Source organism: Dermacentor albipictus, chromosome 5 (genome assembly GCF_038994185.2).
Source record: "Dermacentor albipictus isolate Rhodes 1998 colony chromosome 5, USDA_Dalb.pri_finalv2, whole genome shotgun sequence".
In the NCBI taxonomy this organism is placed as follows: Eukaryota; Metazoa; Arthropoda; class Arachnida; order Ixodida; family Ixodidae; genus Dermacentor; species Dermacentor albipictus.
In genome coordinates, this window is record NC_091825.1 from 9,506,809 (window position 1) to 9,524,987 (window position 18,179).

Genomic DNA, 18,179 nt, shown 5'->3' on the forward strand with positions numbered 1-18,179 from the left:
CTAACGGCATGACCAAGCGCTTCAACCGTACTCTTGGCGATATGCTCTCCATGTACATCGCCTCTGATAATTCAAACTGGGACCAAGTTCTCCCTTTCGTGACGTATGCGTACAATACTGTGACCCAAGCAACTACTGGTTTTTCCCCTTACTTTCTCCTATACGGACGAGAACCTTCTACTACTCTCGATACCATTCTGTCATATACACCTGACGCATCCGAAAGTACTCCGCTATCTGAAGCTGCTCGTCATGCCGAGGAATGCCGCCAGCTTGCCCACTCTTTTTCCACCGAGGACCAGTGGCAGCAGCAATCCCGTCAACCTGCCGGCCGTTCTGCACCAACTTTTTTGCCTGGCTCTCTCGTATGGCTTCGGGAACCCGCTACTACACCCGGCCTCTCCTCAAAACTTGTCGCAAAGTACCTAGGACCCTACTGCGTTCTCGAGCAAACGTCCGCCGTCAATTACATCGTAGAGCCCCTCACGCCATCGACGGACCTACGCCATCGCGGCCGCGAACTTGTCCACTTCTCTCGCATTAAGCCGTACTACGACCCAATAGTAGTCTCTTCGCCTTAAGCCGCCAGGATGGCGCCTTTTTCTGCGGAGGGCGATTGTAACGAAGAAGAGAAGCCGCCTGCGCCACAGCACCATCGCTACCGGCATGAGCTCGTGGTTGCTGTCTTTCGCCGAACGCTTGTGACAGCTACCCGTTTGCGCCCGTTGCTAATAAGTCTCTTAGCATATTAATTACTTTCCTCCACCTTGCGGGTTTCCGCACAAATATTATGTCAAACTCTTGCCGTTGCTTCAAGTTGTCGATAAATTCGACTTCGCCCTGCCATGTGCTAGCCGACTGGTTAGCTCTGATGGTAGAGTAGCTGCCTCGGAAAGGTGCTGGTCCCGGGCCACAAATGAGGTTCCCTACAGCAGTATATCGCCACATCCACGAACCCTCCCGATGTCATCCTCTTACAGGAAGTCAATTGCACCACTTCTTTATCCGGCTACAGCACGCTCTTGGGTGTCTCTCCTCTTGTGGGAGCCTTAGTTTCAAAACATATTACATGTCGCATGCATACGACTAGCATTGACATTCCTCACCAATTATTGGAAATAATTACACAAGGTAAACGCAGTCAGCGTCTGTTTATACTCAGTGTATACAGTTCCCCCTGTTTGCGTACAGAGTGTTTTCAGTACCTACTAACAGAATTTCGTAGGTCTTGACGGGTTTGTATGTTGGCCGGCGACTTAAACGCTCCGCATACAGCATGGGGTTACGTTAAATTGTAGGCTTAAGGGACCCGCTTATGGAATGCCATCTGTAACATGAGATACACACTGCTTACCGACCCAGAGCACCCCACTCAGATAGGCAACAGCGTATCTCATGACACCAGCCCTGACCTTACCTTCGTGCGTAATACTGGCCCAGTCGTTGCGCACGGGCCTTTAGAGGAGCACCTTGGTAGTGACCACTACATTGTGGCGACCACCTTGTCAATATGGGGTGCGCGCAGGCCTGAGTGAAATGTGCATATAACGGATTGAGCGAAATTCAGGGAACGTCGCCAGGACCCACCTGAGGGCCAGGGGTACGAACGCTGGCTTGACTCTATCGCACAAGATCTAGTGGCCACCACGTGCACACTGCGCACCACAACCGAGACACCAGACATCATCATCATCAGCCTGGTTACGCCCACTGCAAGGCAAAGGCCTCTCCCATACTTCTCCAACTACCCCGGTCATATACTAATTGTGGCCATGTTGTCCCTGCAAACTTCTTAATCTCATCTGCCCACCTAACTTTCTGCCGCCCCCTGCTACCCTTCCCTTCCCTAGGAATCCAGTCCGTAACCCTTAATGACCATCAGTTATCTTCTCTCCTTATTGCATGTCCTGCCCATGCCCATTTCTTCTTTTTTTTTTTCAACTAAGATGTCATTAACTTGCGTTTGTTCCCTCACCCAATCTGCTCTTTTCTTATCCCTTAATGTTACACCCATCATTCTTCTTTCCATAACTCGTTACGTAGTCCTCAATTTAAGTAGAACCCTTTTCGTAAGCCTCCAGTTTTCTGCCCCGTACGTGAGTACTGGTAAGACGCAGCTGTTATAAACTTTTCTCCTGAGGGATAGTGGCAACCTGCTGTTTATGATCTGAGAATGCCTGCCAAACGCACCCCAGCCCATTCTTATTCTTCTGATTATTTCAGTCTCATGATCCGGATCCGCGGTCACTACCTGCCCTAAGTAGATGTATTCTCTTACCACCTCCAGTGCCTCGCTACCTATCGTAAACTGCTGTTCTCTTCAGCACAATGCGTTGGCGGGCTAGTTGGTGCAAATCCATGAATACTTTGTTTAGCACAAAACGACAGGCACAAGAAAGACGACCAGGACAAGGCGCTACTCTCAACTGGCATCATTTTATTGCGTCACTCCTTTATAGACCGCTCAAACCAGAGGAACGTGTGCAGTGAGTACCATGCGGTGGAGCCACCAACATCCGATCCCAAGAGCACACTCATGCGACAGAATCCAAAAAACCAAATTCAGCGCTGTACAAGGTTAAGGAACGCATACTAATGCACTGTGACCCCAATGACTGAATAAAAAATGCTTCCGATAACTCTCTGGCGGTGGTGTCACGGCCCTTTTTCAAAATCATGGTGAAACGCGCCATTGCTTTGATGTGTTTAGAATCTTCCTTAATGAAATCTTGTCATCACTCTGCAAACATGAGTTTCAGATTACACAGTTAAATAGGCTGCAGACTGCTTGTTACCCAAGTGTGGTGGTGACGTCAATCTCGGAGGTACTGCTTCAAAAACTGAAAGGGAAGCGGCACAAAAGTCACTGCATCACACAACAGAAGAGGCCTGAAGTTGTGCCGTATTGCCACAGATTGGCTCACTATCTAAAGAATGTCGCCACTAGATACCGAATTCCGGTAGTGTTTTCCGCTCCTCAGAAACTGTCAATGTTGTGCAGCCGTATTTCTAAAACAAGTAAAAAACCTGATTGTGAAAAGAACCACGTGAAGTTTGTAGATTGCAGCGTCGGTGTGGTTAATAAGATTCCCTTGTCATGTGGCAAAGTGTATGTAGGGCAGTCAGGCCGCTGTGTTAACGAGCACCTTAGAGAACATGAGCGATCCATACCAACAGGCACAGGTTCCAATTTGGCTCAGCATTGTAAAACATGCAAGTGCAAATCCATGTTTCGTGATACCACGATTCTAAACACATCAAAGCAATGGCGCGTTTCACCACGATTTTGAAAAAGAGCCGTGACACCACCGCCCTAGAGTTATCGGAAGCATTTTTCATTCAGTCATTGGGGTCACAGTGCATTCGTGTGCCTTCCTTATCCTTGTACAGCGCTGAATTTGGTTTTTTGGATTCTGTCACAGGAGTGCGCTCTTCGGATCGGATGTTGGTGGCTCCACCGCATCGTACTCACTGCACACGTTCCTCTGGTTTGAGCGGTCTATAAAGGAGTGACGCAATAAAATGATGTCAGTTGAGAGTAGCGCCTTGTCCTGGGGGGGTCGTCTTTCTTGTGCCTGTCGTTTTGCGCTAAACAAAGTATTCATGCTGTTCTCTTCCGAGACCGTTAAACATTACTTTAGTTTTCTGCAGATTAATTTTTAGACTCGCCCTTCTGCTTTGCCTCTCCAGGTCAGTGAGCATGCATTGCAATTGGTCCCCTGAGTTAATAAGCAAGGCAATATCATCAGTGAATCGCAAGTTACTAAGGTATTCTCCATTACCTCTTATCCCCAATTCTTCCCAATCCATGTCTCTGAATACCTCCTGTAAACACGCTGTGAATAGCATTGGAGAGATTGTATCTCCTTGCCTGACGCCTTTCTTTATTGGGAGTTTGTTGCTTTCTTAATGGAGGACAACGGGGGCTGTGGAACCGCTATAGATATCTTTCAGTATTTTTAAGTACGGCTCGTCTACACCCTGATTCCCCGATTCTGTAATGCCTCCATGACTGCTGAGGTTTCTACTGAATCAAATGCTTTCTCGTAATCAATAAAAGCTATATAATGCCGCTAGGTGTCACGAGCCAGCGCTGAAAGAAAGAAGTTGGGACTGGAACACGCGCTCAGCAAGAGACGGGCGCTGAAGTAGAAGAGGTAGAAGCTGAGGACGCCGGCTTAAACTATTGCACGCCATCTTGTACAACCGTCTCCCTCCCCGACGCCGGGTACATCGTCCATTGTCTTTTCGTGACAAAACTGGTGGAGGTGCGGGGTACTCCTGCTACCAGGAGAGGTTTGTGGCATCGGATAAACCGTACCCCGCACCTCCACCAGTTAAGGATTGGTTATATTCCGCACATTTCTCTATCACCTGGTTGATAGTGTGAATAAGGTCTATTGTTGAGTAGCATTTACAGAATCCTCCTGGTCCTTTGTTTAACAGATGTCTAAGGTGTTCCTGATTCTATTTGCGATTACCTTAGTAAATACCTTGTAAGCAACAAACAGTAAGCTGATTGGTCTATAATTTTTCAAGTCTTTTGTGTCCCCTTTCTTATGAATTAGGATTATGTTTGCGTTCTTCCAAGATTTCGGTTTCTTCCAAGATTCTGACTTCTATTGCACACTCCTTAATGATGCCCATAAGATGGTCATTCATTGTTTCAACACTAAGGTCCTCTTCCTGAGTTAAAGCCGAATACCTGTTCTGTAGCTTGATCCAGGATTCCTCTATTTTCCCTCTTACCGCTAACTCATTGATCAGCTTCTTATGTACCAGCTTCTTCCATTCCCTCCTCAAGTCTAGGCTAATTCGTGTTCTTACCATCCTATGGTCACTGCAGCGCATCTTACCGAGCACGCCCACATCTTGTATGATGCCAGGGTTAGCACAGAGTATAAAATGTATTTCATTTCTAGTCTCGCCATTAGGGCTCCTCCACGTCCATTTTTGGCTATCCCACTTGCAGAAGAAAATATTCATTATCCACATATCATTCTGTTCTGCAAACTCTACTAATAACTCTCCCCTGCTATTCCTTGAGCCTATGCCATATTCCCCCACTGACTTGTCTCCAGCCTGCTTCTTGCCTACCCTGGAATTGAAGTCGCCCATCAGTATAGTGTAATTTGTTTTGACTTTACCCATCGCCGATTGCACGTCATCATAGAAGCTTTCGACTTGTTATGCATCATGACTGGATGTAGGGGCGTAGACCTGTACAACCTTCATTTTGTACCTCTTATTAAGTTTCACAACAAGACCTGCCACCCTCTAGTTAATGCTATGGAATTGTTTGTTACCAGCTATATTCTTATTAATCAGGAATCCGACTCCTAGTTCTCGTCTCTCTATTAAGCCTCGGTAGCACAGGATGTGCCCGCTTTTTAGCACTGTATATGCTTCTTTTGGCCTCCTAGCTTCACTGAGCCCTATTATATCCCATTTACTGCCCTCTAATTCCTCCAGTAGCACTGCTAGACTTGCCACACTAGATATTGTTCTAGTATTAAATGATGCTATGTTCAGATTCCAATGGTGGCTTGTCCGGACCCAGGGATTCTTAGCACCCTCTGCTGTGTCACAGGTCTGACCGCCACCGTGGTCAGTTGCTTCGCAGCTGCTGGGGACTGAGGGCCGGGGTTTGATTGTTGTATTCATATAGGAAGTTGTGGCCAAGCAGGCCATGCCTGCTCTGGTGAGAGAGTGCGTTACCTGTTCTGGTCACCGGGATCAGGCTACACTCCAGGCCTATTTATGCAATTTTACCAACATGCGGATTTTTTTTCTTTCGTTTTTTTTTCTTTTTTTAATACGGGGGAAGATTGTGCAGCACTGGGATTCGAACCACGGTCCTCTTGCACGCGAGGCGGATGCTCTACCTCTACGCCACCGCTGCGCCTGGCAGTAAGGGTAGAAGCAGACAAATTCAGGCTTGTACTTGCAAACACTTATGCAGCCTTAGAAGAGAGAGATGAAGATGACATAGAGGTAATGAATGAAACTGTAACTGGTTGGTTTTAGAGGCAGCAGTCAAAGTGGGAGGCAAAGTGTGAAGGCAACCAGTAGGCAAGCTCTCCCAAGTAACAAAGGACTTGACATAGAACGACATAAGCGACTAAGAATGAAAGCTTCTAACTAAAAAGATAAGCTAGAATTTGCAGAGCTGTCAAAACTAATCAACAAGGCAAAATAAAGGGACATTCGAAATTATAACGTGAGAAAGACTGAGGAAGCCGTAAACAGTGGATGCAGCCTGAAATCAGTAAGAAGGAAACTTGTCATAGTGCGAACCAAGATGTATGCACTGAAAGTTAAGCAGGGTAATACAGTCGAACACTGATATATTGAACCCACATATAACAAATTATGGTGTATAACAAACATCAGTGAAGTCTTCTTGAAAATTTTACTGTGAAAGTTTTATGTTACCCGATGCGGCAGGTATTTGAGAACAAAGATGCCTCCACACACAAACAGACACAGATACTGGGTACCGATAACTTATGACTATTTAATGTTTTCTACAGGTGGCCATGCATGCAATGAATGTCATCATTCAATGAAACCACCTAGAGCAGCAATCAGAGACTCCACACGCTGCAGAAACCGACCGCAGGCTGTGATGAGGTGTGTCTTTGGAACATTCGCCACCTTGTAGAAAAAAATGTGGAGGCATCACATCTCCTTCACTGCTCGCGGCACCCAGTACCATCACTGATGCTAGAAATTTTGTTCACATGACAGTTGGAACATCCTCTGGGCCTTTGCACAGCCACCAATCATTGTTGCAGTTCAGCTTCTGGTACTGGACGAAGTTTTTTTCATTGGAGAAGAACTACAACATTCCAGGCTCCTCTGGTGTTTCAGTTTGGTCAGGAGACGCTTAGATCTGGTCAGGCAGTTCTCCTTGGTTTTCTCTGACCAGAACTATCCTCTCCGCAAAGCATAAGTCTTGTAGCGAAGGTCCTCATGCACCACAAGTCTGACAGTGGCCTCATCCACCTCCACCTCCTTGGCGAGCACTCTTATCGACTTGCCAGGATCTTCATCAATGATACCTTGGATGTGACTAATGAATTTGGGTGTTATAAGAGTGTCAGAATACTGACAATGTTGTTTCCTTTGTGAAACAGCGTCCACATCACCTTTGGCAGCCTCCAGTTCTTTCCGAGCTTTGAACACGAATGATCGGGCAATTTTAAAGAATATTGCAATCTCTGAATCAGGGTGTCCTGCAGCCAACGACATGATAACTGCATGCCTCTTCATTTGCTGAGTTAGCTGAAGTTCTGCCATGGTTACCTACAGCAAAAAAGGATTCGCAGCTATTATGTAGCTATAGGATGGGCGGTCACGAAATGTGTGTTATCAAATACCTGTCGCACCCTGTACATATTGAATTACCTATATATCGAACTTTTTTGTCATCCCCATGAAATTCGATATATCCGGATTCGACTGTATCATCAGCAATCTCGAAGGTATAATACAAGCAGTGGAAGAATTCTATACCAACCTGTACAGTACCCAAAGCAGCCACGACACCTCCATTCGAAGTGGTAATGGACAGGTTACAAAGGCTCCTTCCATAACCAGTGAATGGAAGACATGAAACGGGGAAAATCAGCAGGAGAAGATGGAATAACAGTTAATTTAATCAAAGATGGAGGAGACATAATGATTGATAAAAACTGGCGGCTCTCTATACGAAGTGTCTGTTGACTTCGAGGGTCCCAGAAAACTGGACGAATGCAAACATTATTCTAATTCGCAAAAAGGGAGATGTTAAAGAATTAAATTGTAGGCCTATTAGCTTACTCCCAGCATTAAGTAATAAAACGAAGGACACCGACCAACGGAAGTGCTAAAAAATGAATCAATCTAAAAGATGCTTCGGCTTCGCTACAGAAGCCTTGTTCACAACGGGTCGGTTGTTGGTTGCTCGGTGTCCTTCGTTTTATTACTTCATACTTTATCCCGACCAGACGGGCTTCCGTCGAACCCTCGATTTCAACTCCCAGCATTATATAAAATATTTACCAAGAAAATCTCCAATAGAATAATAGCAACACTGGACTTCAGCCAACCAGGGGACCAGGCAGGTTTTAGGAAGGGATACTCTACAATGGATCACATCCATGTCATCAATCAGGTAATCGAGAAATCCGCAGAGCACAATCAACCTGTCTATATGGCTTTCATAGATTACCAAAAGGCATTTGATTCAGTAGCGATACCAGCAGTCATAGAGGCATTACGTAATCAAGGAGCACAGACTGCTTACGTAGATACCTTGGAAAATATCTACAGAGATTTCACAGCCACCTTAATTCTGCACAAGAAAAGTAGGAAGATACCTATAAAGAAAGGGGTCAGACAAGGAGGCACAAATCTCTCTAATGTTATTCACTGCATGCTTGGAAAGAAGTATTCAAGCTATTAAACTGGGAAGGCTTAGGAGTAAGGAATAATGGCGAATACCTTAGCAATCTTCGATTTGCCAGTGAGATTGTTCTATTCAGCAACAATGCAGACGAGTTACAACAAATAATTGAGGACCTTAACTGAGAGTGTGTAACCCCATTTTCAGAAATGCAACTTAAGTCAAAGCCCATGCTTGACTTGATTTAAATTGACGCCTGGCGTTAACATGCCCACAGACGCTCACTGCGTTTCCTTCGGCGCGTTCACGATAGGCGTCACTTAGATCAAGTCAAGCATGGGCTTCAACTTAAGTTGCTTTTCTGAATAGGGGGGTAAGAGTGGGGTTGAAGATTAATATACAAAACACAAAGATAATCATGAATAACTGGGCAAGGGAACAAAAGTTCAGGATTGCCAGTCTATCTCTAGAGTCGGTGAAGGAGTATGTTTACATAGGTCAATTAATCACAGGGAACCCTGACCTTGAGAAGGAAATTCACAGAAGAACTAAAATGGGTTGGAGCACATACGGCAGACATTGTCAGCTCCTGACTGGAAGCTTACTATTATCATTGAAAAGGAAGGTGTACAATCAGTGCATTTTACCGGTGCTGACATATGGGGCACAAACTTGGAGACTGACAAAGAAACTCGCAAGCAAGTTAAGGACCATGCAAAGAGTGATGGAACGAAGATTGTTAGGCATAACATTAAGAGACTGGAAGAGAGCAGTGTGGATCAGAGAGCAAACAGGGATAGCTGTTATTCTAAATGACATTAAGAGAAAGAAATGGAGTTGGGCAGGTCATGTAATGCATAGGTTAGATAACCAGCGGACCATTAGGGTTGTAGAATGGGTGCCAAGAGAAAGGAAGCATAGTCAAGGACGGCAGAAGACTAGGTGAGGCAATTAAATTAGGAAATTTGTGGGTGCTAGTTGGAATCGGTTGGCGCAGGACAGGGGGGAGATCACAGGGAGAGGCCTTCGTCCTACAGTGGACGTAAAACAGGCAGGTTATAATGATGATGATGATGATGATGATGCATATTTATTGTGAAGTCACATTGCATACACACTAAACTGTGTAATTTTTCTCTTATATTTTCCATTCGGAGTGTCAGTCCTATTCTGTTAATTCATACATGGTTTACCATGTACAGTGCTTGGCTGTGTGATCTAAAAGCTGGTTTGTGAGGCTAGCTTACATTTTACTTAGTAATTATTGCTGATTCTTTGGGACTCTTACTTGTCCACCCCAAGGTGAGAATGTGGAACACTAGCCACTCTTTGGAGCTATTGCATGTTGCAGTTATGTTGCATAGTTGTGCTCTGCCCTTAACAGGACCGTGTGGAGGGTGCTCGCTACCTGGTGTCGCAGCTACGCAAGGGTGGCGATCTCTGCTCCACGATTCTGGGACCCCTCGAACGGCTCATGGATGCATACATTCATCTAGCCTACTTGGACCCACCCAGTGTGCCACGAGGGCAGAGTAAGCATCACAAACACCAACAGCCTACTGCTGTAGTGCCATGTTGAACTCGGTATTGAATGTGGCATATAGCAATGTACTTACTCTGATTTTTCTAGCAGAAACACAAGCTTTTTTTTTTATACGGTTTCATACTTGATATGATCACACTGCTTGTGTTTGAAAGCCAGCTTCATCATACTTTTAATTGCATAGGTGATATTGAAATGTTGGGACTCCCTGCAGCACTGTGAAGGCTCTCAGGTGTTCCAAGGCTGTGTTTTTCCATAATGCATACTGTACAGTGAGTGGTAGAAGCGTGCGCCCCCCCCCCCTTTAATCCGCTTTCCTACGCGCACATGCATGCAACTGGGTCACTTTCGCTCCCACCATGTAAATAGCGTTGAGTAGACTCCCTTTAAGATGAACTCGAAAGGATGATGAAAATTTGTTCATCCTATCAGAAGTTTATCTTATCAGAAAAATAATTGGCAACATGACCAAGTGCATCCAAATACCGTACTTCAAAGTGATAAATGAAGTAGACTTAAAACGGGGACAAAATGACATAAACAGCATTTATTTAGCTGAACTTAATAGAGAACTATCTTCAAGGGGTACTCTTGCTTGGTTTCATCCAGGCCATGATGGATGTTTTGTGCTTCTTTGCAAATCGACGAGCCGCTACAAACAATGTCATCTCACCTAATGATCTTAAAAATCTTTCTGTACCTTAGTGCTGCTCGAAAAAGTTCACTGGGGAGTTCAAGCATGCATCTGCCACCTCACAGGTCATCGATGCAAGCTCCGAGCTTAGTGAAAGTATGAAGGAGTACACTGAGCATGCAACAAAGCAACGCAACCTAGAGGAAAGGCTAGGTGACTTTGAGCGAAGTGGGGAAGCAGAAATGAGGCAAAGCGTCATGGAGGAAGAAGGTAGGCAGAGGCGCATTGGGTTTCTGGCAGTTGCTATAGGTTTTGTTTGCGATATGGACACATCGTATTCATCTCGTGATAACATCGTGCCCACACGCCGTATGCTGTGTGTGCGGGGGAAAGCATGCAATGGCAAGCCAACAATGGCAACTCAATCTCGTGTGCACAAAGGAGGAAGGGGGGTAGAAACGCGCCGGCTTGCATTGGGCTCACGACACTGGGGAAAGAAGGAGGGGGTGTTAAACTTCGGTCACATGGACTTTATCTTGAAAGCGATCTGCTTTGGGGGCTCAGTCTAGGTGGGCCGATGGCTTGCAGCTTTGTGCGCGGTGTGTTCTGCAGAAGGGTTGCCATCCGGGCCAGTTGGTACATAGTTGAAGGAAAAAAACCAGTCACAAAAGACAAAGGACAAGAATAGATGTTCACACCACAATGACTGGAATATCAACTGAGCTTTATTAGAAATGGCATAGTCCCAGCAAGGTCAGCAGAATATACACAACAGCAGCATCACTAATCACAGAGCAATGAAAAGACAAAATATCACATCTATCGTGATCGACCTAAAGAAGCAAATTCTTTTTCAAGTAAGCACACCGAGGTTGTACTAATGCTTTTGTCACCTAATAACCTCTTCTTTGCCCTTGCCTCTACCAAGAATCGTCACATTGCTGAACAATGGGTAACAGCCACATTCATTGCAATGGCAAGGCAAGTTTGCACAGTCATCGGACCCCAGGGAGGAATGGTGCTCAAGCAGCCAGTCATTAATACATCGACCGGTTCGGCCTATGTAAACTCTCTTGCATGTGATAGGGAACTTATACACCACCTGTGCAACACATGCCATGAAACGGTTTTCCTGCTGCATTGTGCAAATGTGGTTCCTTGCCCTGCCTTGAGAAATGCGCCAGCACAGACCCGAAAGCTTGCAAGGAGCAGAAAACGCTGAACTTACTCCCTGTTAGGCCGCAATCTTTTTGAAGTTATGGCTCACTTTATACACATATGGCATGACTTCGAGTTTCCTATGTTTCATTGCCCCAACATCTGCCAGCTTTGTACGTTCTTTCTTAAGCTTCTGAAGCAGCAGCCATTGCTTTCAAAAGGGGCTGAAGTGGCTATGCAGTACTGTCTGCCGTAAAACACATAAAGAAATGAAAACTTGACAGAGCAAGAGTATTCACAGACTCGTTAAGTCTTGTAAAAGTGTCAACTTCTTTACAAAAGCATACAATTCCTGTTTTCATTCGTTAGGTTACCTGCAGGAGAAGCCACAGTGCTTGCAGTTTCCATTTTACATTTTGTATAAATGTGTCCAGGCGTGTTGTGATCATTTGCTTGATTGTCTTGAGCAGATGCTGCGCTGCAGCAGCAAAGCCATAATGTGCCTACAAAGTCGCCGTAAAAGTTGTTCAGAGGTTGGCAATGGTTACCCAGCCATGCTGCCAGCTGAAGTGGCTGAAGTTATTGACAGTGCATCGGAGGACGAGGATTTGAGTAAGATGCATTAAATATTGGTTTACTGCGTGTAAGAAAAGTGTTGGTTGAAGATATCTTTCTCGTAGTATTTTGCATGTTATAAAAATCTTGTTTATGGAAAATTTAGTGCCCTAAAATGGCCAAGTTGGGCATTTGATGACAAGTGTACATGCATGCATCAATTCATTATGGCGACCGAGTTAACTGAATAGGTGCGTCTCATAAATTGCTACGACTTATGTACGAATTTTTTTCTTCGAAACTCGCGAAAGTTCGGATGCCACCTATAATCCAAAAAGTATGCCAGGTCCCTGGAATACACTTGTTCATTCTGTTACCTCGTGACAAGGTACAAAAAGAGAGCCTGCTTTTGTCCTTGTCTGCTGGGCAGAGGAATGAGCGGACATGCTTTGCAATTCAGATGATGACTTGTGAAATAAAGACATGTTTACGTTGCAGTGACTATATGCAAAAGACAATGGGCCTGATTCAACTCCTACTAATGAAACACTGGTATACAGACATGAAGAGGGGATGAATCTGCTAGCATGACCTTGAACAAGCTCAGATTGTCACGGCTCCCACATGGCAGATGCAGTTTTGTTCTGAGCAGGTGCAGCATGAAGGTGATATGCCAGGTCATCGGAAAGAGTGACACCATGGCATGTCTTTTCTTCCCCCCTACCAGCTGCTGTGCGACTTCCCAGAGACACACCACTGCTCAAGTTGGGCCCGATGGACCGTATACCTGTGCTGACACAAAATGTTGAGGTGAGCATGGTATCCCCAAGCGCTTTGTGATGTGAAATTTTGCTTGACTGGAAGTCTAACACACGAAATTGGGCACAGATGAGGGTTCATCCTTGTGGAAATGGAAACTTTTTGCACTAAGTTATCCAGTCAACATGATGGACGACCAACAGTCAGTCTTGGAAATGTTTGCAAAAGGGTAAACTTGTCTCAGTGAGTAGACCATAAATATGATCGCGAATATGAAAGCGATCGTATTTATTGTCTATATAGCATTATGAACCTACTAGCCCAGTAACATGTACTTCTGGATTTTCTCAGTGAGCAGTTGTTCCTATTTTTAGTGCGCAAAAAAATAACACAAAACACACATGAGAGGACAATGGGACAGAGCACCTTTACTGGAATGGGGGAGAAATTATTTTCAATCGCCTGAGTTGCTTTTTCCAAAAAGTTATCGTCCGACATAACAACAAACCTATCCTCCTTATCAGCTTGAAGAAGTGTTAGGCTATTATTCCTAAAGAATGAGACAATGCCTCTGGCTGACATTTCCGTATGCCATGTAGGCTTCGGGTAACCAGAAGGCAGTCAACTCCCTCACCTTTCTTGCTCTTTTGCGTCGGCCTTACTAGCAATTCAATGATTGACTACGATCAGTTCATGCGGCGGCACCTTTGGTTCTAAAATAAACTTAGGTCCTTTCTGAAGAACAGACGTCACTTTCCCTGGCAGATGAATATCGCTCACGGTCACTAAACCACTCCCAGCTTTCGTCTTGTTTTTCTTTGTTTCACTGAGCAGAGAGTTCAACACGCACATCCAGAGTTGTTCTGTTATCTGGAAGGCCAATCTCTTGATAGCACTTGTTCAGTTAAAGTTCAGATTACTGTAGCTATGCGCAGGTGCAATCTGAATGCAACCGGGTTTCATTGATTCGTCCTCGACAGGACCATTGGAATTGATCAAGTTGTCTGGCAGGCCATATTAAAAGAAAAGAGAAAAGATTTTACCAACACACTGCTGTTTAATTTTGTAGTATATGCCCGATTCTATCATTTGAGAATGTAGAGGACTCGAGTCAATCCGAGATATGTGCTGGCCCAACGAGGTGGCATGTTGAGGACTTGGTCCGAACAGTGTCAAAGAAACACTTGACTCACTATCGTGTGTATCACGATTGTGGGTCACGCTTGGCTTTCTCACCCAAATAGCCTTAGAGCAGGTGTTGAAATAATGGACAAGCTCTCCCAAGTAACAACGGACCTAATAAAGAAATGACAAAACATGAAAGTGCCTAACTCAAGAGATCAGATAGAATTTGCCGAACTGTCAAAACTGATAAATAAGTAAGGGATATTTGATATTATTATGTTGGAAAAAAACTGAGAAAGCAGTAATATAGGGCCATAGCTTGAAATCAGCGAGAAGAAAACTTGGTATAGGACAAGGCAAGATGTATGCTGTGAAAGATAAGTAGCGTAAGGTCATCAGCAATTTTAATGATATAGCAAGAGCAGCAGAAGAATTATATGCTGACCTGTACAGTACCCAGAGCAGCCATGCAACCTTCATTCAAAGTAGCGATAAACAAGATACAGATAACTTATCACTTCATGTCATCATCATCATCAGCCTTGTTACGCCCACTGCAGGGCAAAGGCCTCTCCCATACTTCTCCAACTACCCCGGTCATGTACTAATTGTAGCCATGTTGTCCCTGTAAACTTAATCTCATCCGCCCACCTAACTGTCTGCCGCCCTCTGCTACGCTTCCCTTTCCTTGTAATCCATTCCGTAACTCTTAATGACCATCGGTTATCTTCCCTCCTCATTACATGTCCTGCCCATGCCCATTTCTTCTTTTTTTTTTCAACTAAGATGTCATTAACTTGCCTTTGTTCCCTCACCCAATCTGCTCTTTTCTTATCCCTTAATGTTACACCCATCATTCTTCTTTCCATAACTCGTTACGTAGTCCTCAATTTAAGTAGAACCCTTTTCGTAAGCCTCCAGGTTTCTGCCCCGTACGTGAGTACTGGTAAGACACAGCTGTTATAAACTTTTTTCTTGAGGGATAATGGCAACCTGCTGTTCATGATCTGGGAATGCCTGCCAAATGCACCCCAGCCCATTCTTATTCTTCTGATTATTTCAGTCTCATGATCCGGATCCGCAGTCACTACCTGTCCTAAGTAGATGTATTCCCTTACCACTACCAGTGCCTCACTACCTATCGTAAACTGCTGTTCTCTTCCGGGACTCTTAAACATTACTTTAGTTTTCTGCAGATTAATTTTTAGACCCATCCTTCTGCTTTGCCTCTCCAGGTCAGTGAGCTTGCATTGCAATTGGTTCCCTGAGTTACTAAGCAAGGCAATATTGACACGTGCACTTACGTTTATCGGGCGACCACGTTTCGCCGCTTAACAACTGTAATCGCACAGCGAGGGATGCGCCTGCATGTATCCGACGTTTCTGGAAAGTTATCGATGCTTCTACCCGGCTGTCTATTGTCGCCGAACCTTGTGTTATCTGATTTCATCGCATAACGCGAATGGTATAGAACTTTGTGGAAGGCACGCGGGTCCGAACGATTACTCTAGAACATTCGACGACTCCTCTATAAAAGCCGACGCGCTTGACCCGCTGATCAGATTTTCGACGATCGCCGACTGTGTTCGCCGCTATCGTTGCGCTTTAAGTGTAGCCTGTTTTGTGGGCACAGGTTCGCCCAATAAAAGCTAGTTTTGTCTTTTCACAGTACTGCTACTGTGTTCTTTATCGTCACTATCACGTGACATCTGGTGGAGGTGCTAGTGCGTTCATGTACCGAACGCCCCCGCAAAGCCACGATCCAAGCCCAAAGCCCGAGGACAAAACTACCATCGCCCAAGACCAGCGTGCTAGCCGCAGACTGCAAGGACTGCCCCCAGAGCAAGGACTTCTACCTGAGTCGACAAAGAAGATCCTGGTCAAAGCAACCCCAAAGGCTGCCCCAGCGTCCCCCGTTATTCTACAACAACCTCGAGACCCACCGACCTTCCATGGAGCAGCGACTGAAGACCCAGAATCCTGGCTGGAGACCTACGAGCGAATAGCGAGTTTTAACAACTGGGACTCCAACGACAAGCTGCGGCATGTATACTTCGCCTTAGAAGATGCCGCCAAAACGTGGTTTGAGAACCGGGAGTCGACCTTGACGACATGGGACCTCTTCCGTAGCGGCTTCCTGCGCACCTTTACGAGCGTCGTGCGCAAGGAAAGGGCCGAAGCCATGCTGGACGCCCGAGTGCAGCTACCTAACGAGAACGTGTCCATCTTCACGGAAGAAATGAACCGTCTCTTCCGCCACGCCGACCCGGATATGCCCGAGGAGAAGAAAGTCCGCCTTCTCATGCATGGTGTGAAGGAAGAACTTTTCGGCGCAATGGTACGAAGCCCACCAAAGACTGTAGAAGAGTTCCTTCGCGAGGCAACCAGCATAGAGAAGACACTCAAAATGCGGAAATGGCAATTCAGCGGCCGTACAAGCTCTACTCACTACGCAGGAATTCAATCACTGGCCACGGAAGATCTGCGCGAGACCATCAGGGCCATTGTGCGCGAAGAACTGCGCAAGGTCTTGCCTTCGTCACAGCCTCAAGTGGCCTTGATCGCCGACATCGTGAAAGAAGAGGTGTACCGATCCTTCGGAGTTTCTGAGGTGGAACCAGAATCAGCACAGCCGGAAGCAATGGCCTACGCCGCCGCCACCGCCCGCCGTCAAGGCCCCCCTGCGCGACCGCGCCAGGGTCCTGCAACGTCGCAATTCCGTCGTCCGCCGCCGCCCCCGCCGGCGCGCCAATACGTCGCCCAGCGCACCTACGCGAGGAAGACGGACATTTGGCTAGCCCCCGACCACCGCCCGCTCTGCTATCACTGCGGAGAAGCCGGCCATGTGTACCGCTGATGCCCATACCGCGACTTGGGACTGAGAGGGTTCGCCGTCAACGCGCCGCATCCACAGCTTGGGGAGCGCCCACGTGAAATCGCCAATTACCTAGCCGCCACTCAGTGGAACTCTCGACGACCGTCCCGTTCGCCGTCACCAGGCCGCTACCTGTCACCGCAGCGCTGACCATACACTGGTCCAGCTCGGGGCCGCTCTGCGAGTCCATATCCGGAAAACTAAAAGCAGCAACCGATTGAAGTGCAGTTGCTGTTCGTCGAACTGACGAAGATCCTCCGCCGCCAAGTCGACGAAGAAACCATCTCAACGACCTAATGACGACACGCCGCCGTCCTGACGAAGTCAGCAAGCCAAGACTACACCGACGAAAGACGTCTGGACGACGCGACGCTCCAGCTTCATTTCAACACGACGCAGCCGTGATCCGACGCCAAGACCTAACTGCAACACCAGACAAAGAACCACCGACCTCGACGTGCTTCTCGACGGCCACACAGTTACCGCCTTAGTGGACACAGGTGCTGATTACTCCGTCATGAGTGGACACATCGCCGCCCAGTTGAAGAAGGTTAAGACTGCATGGGAAGGCCCTCAAATTCGCACCGCTGGAGGACACCTGATTACGCCGACTGGAATCTGCACGGCAAGAATAACCATTCATGACCGGACTTACCCTGCCACCTTCGTTATCCTCCAACAGTGTTCACGAGCCGTCATTCTCGGTATGGACTTCCTGAACCAACACGGCGCAATCATCGATCTGAAGTCGAAGTCAATAACGCTGTCGGAAGATAAAGCGATACCGCTGGAGAGCCTTCGTAGTCACCACGCGTTGAGTGTGCTCGAAGATCAAGTAAGCATCCCGCCTCACTCCAGCATTGTTATTTCGGTTGGCACCGAAGTACCCGCTGACGTAGAAGGCGTCATCGAAGGTGACCAACGTCTACTGCTCGACCGTGAAATATGCGTCGCAAGAGGGTTCGCTCGACTGCACGGAGGAAACACGAAAGTGTTACTGACAAACTTCAGCCAGGAGTTCAAGCACATCAACAAGGGCATGACAATCGCATACATCGAGGAAATTCTGGAAACGAGCAATGCGTTTGTCCTCTCCGATTCTGTCGCATCCACCCCGACGTCCGTAGTTCCCGAGCCAGAC

The 18,179-nt window shown here is 46.5% G+C and overlaps 1 protein-coding gene across 9 annotated transcripts in view; it reads left to right on the forward strand.

Moving 5' to 3' along the window:
- The window catches only part of tefu (Serine/threonine-protein kinase tefu), a 1,084,056-nt gene that overhangs the window by 846,118 nt on the left and 219,759 nt on the right, over positions 1–18,179 (forward strand). For all 9 annotated transcript variants that reach the window (XM_070538252.1, XM_070538256.1, XM_070538258.1 and 6 more), the window contains 2 exons: positions 9,774–9,921; positions 13,007–13,089. In XM_070538252.1, coding sequence (XP_070394353.1) covers positions 9,774–9,921; positions 13,007–13,089 — 231 coding nt within the window. The remainder of the gene's footprint in view (positions 1–9,773; positions 9,922–13,006; positions 13,090–18,179) is intronic.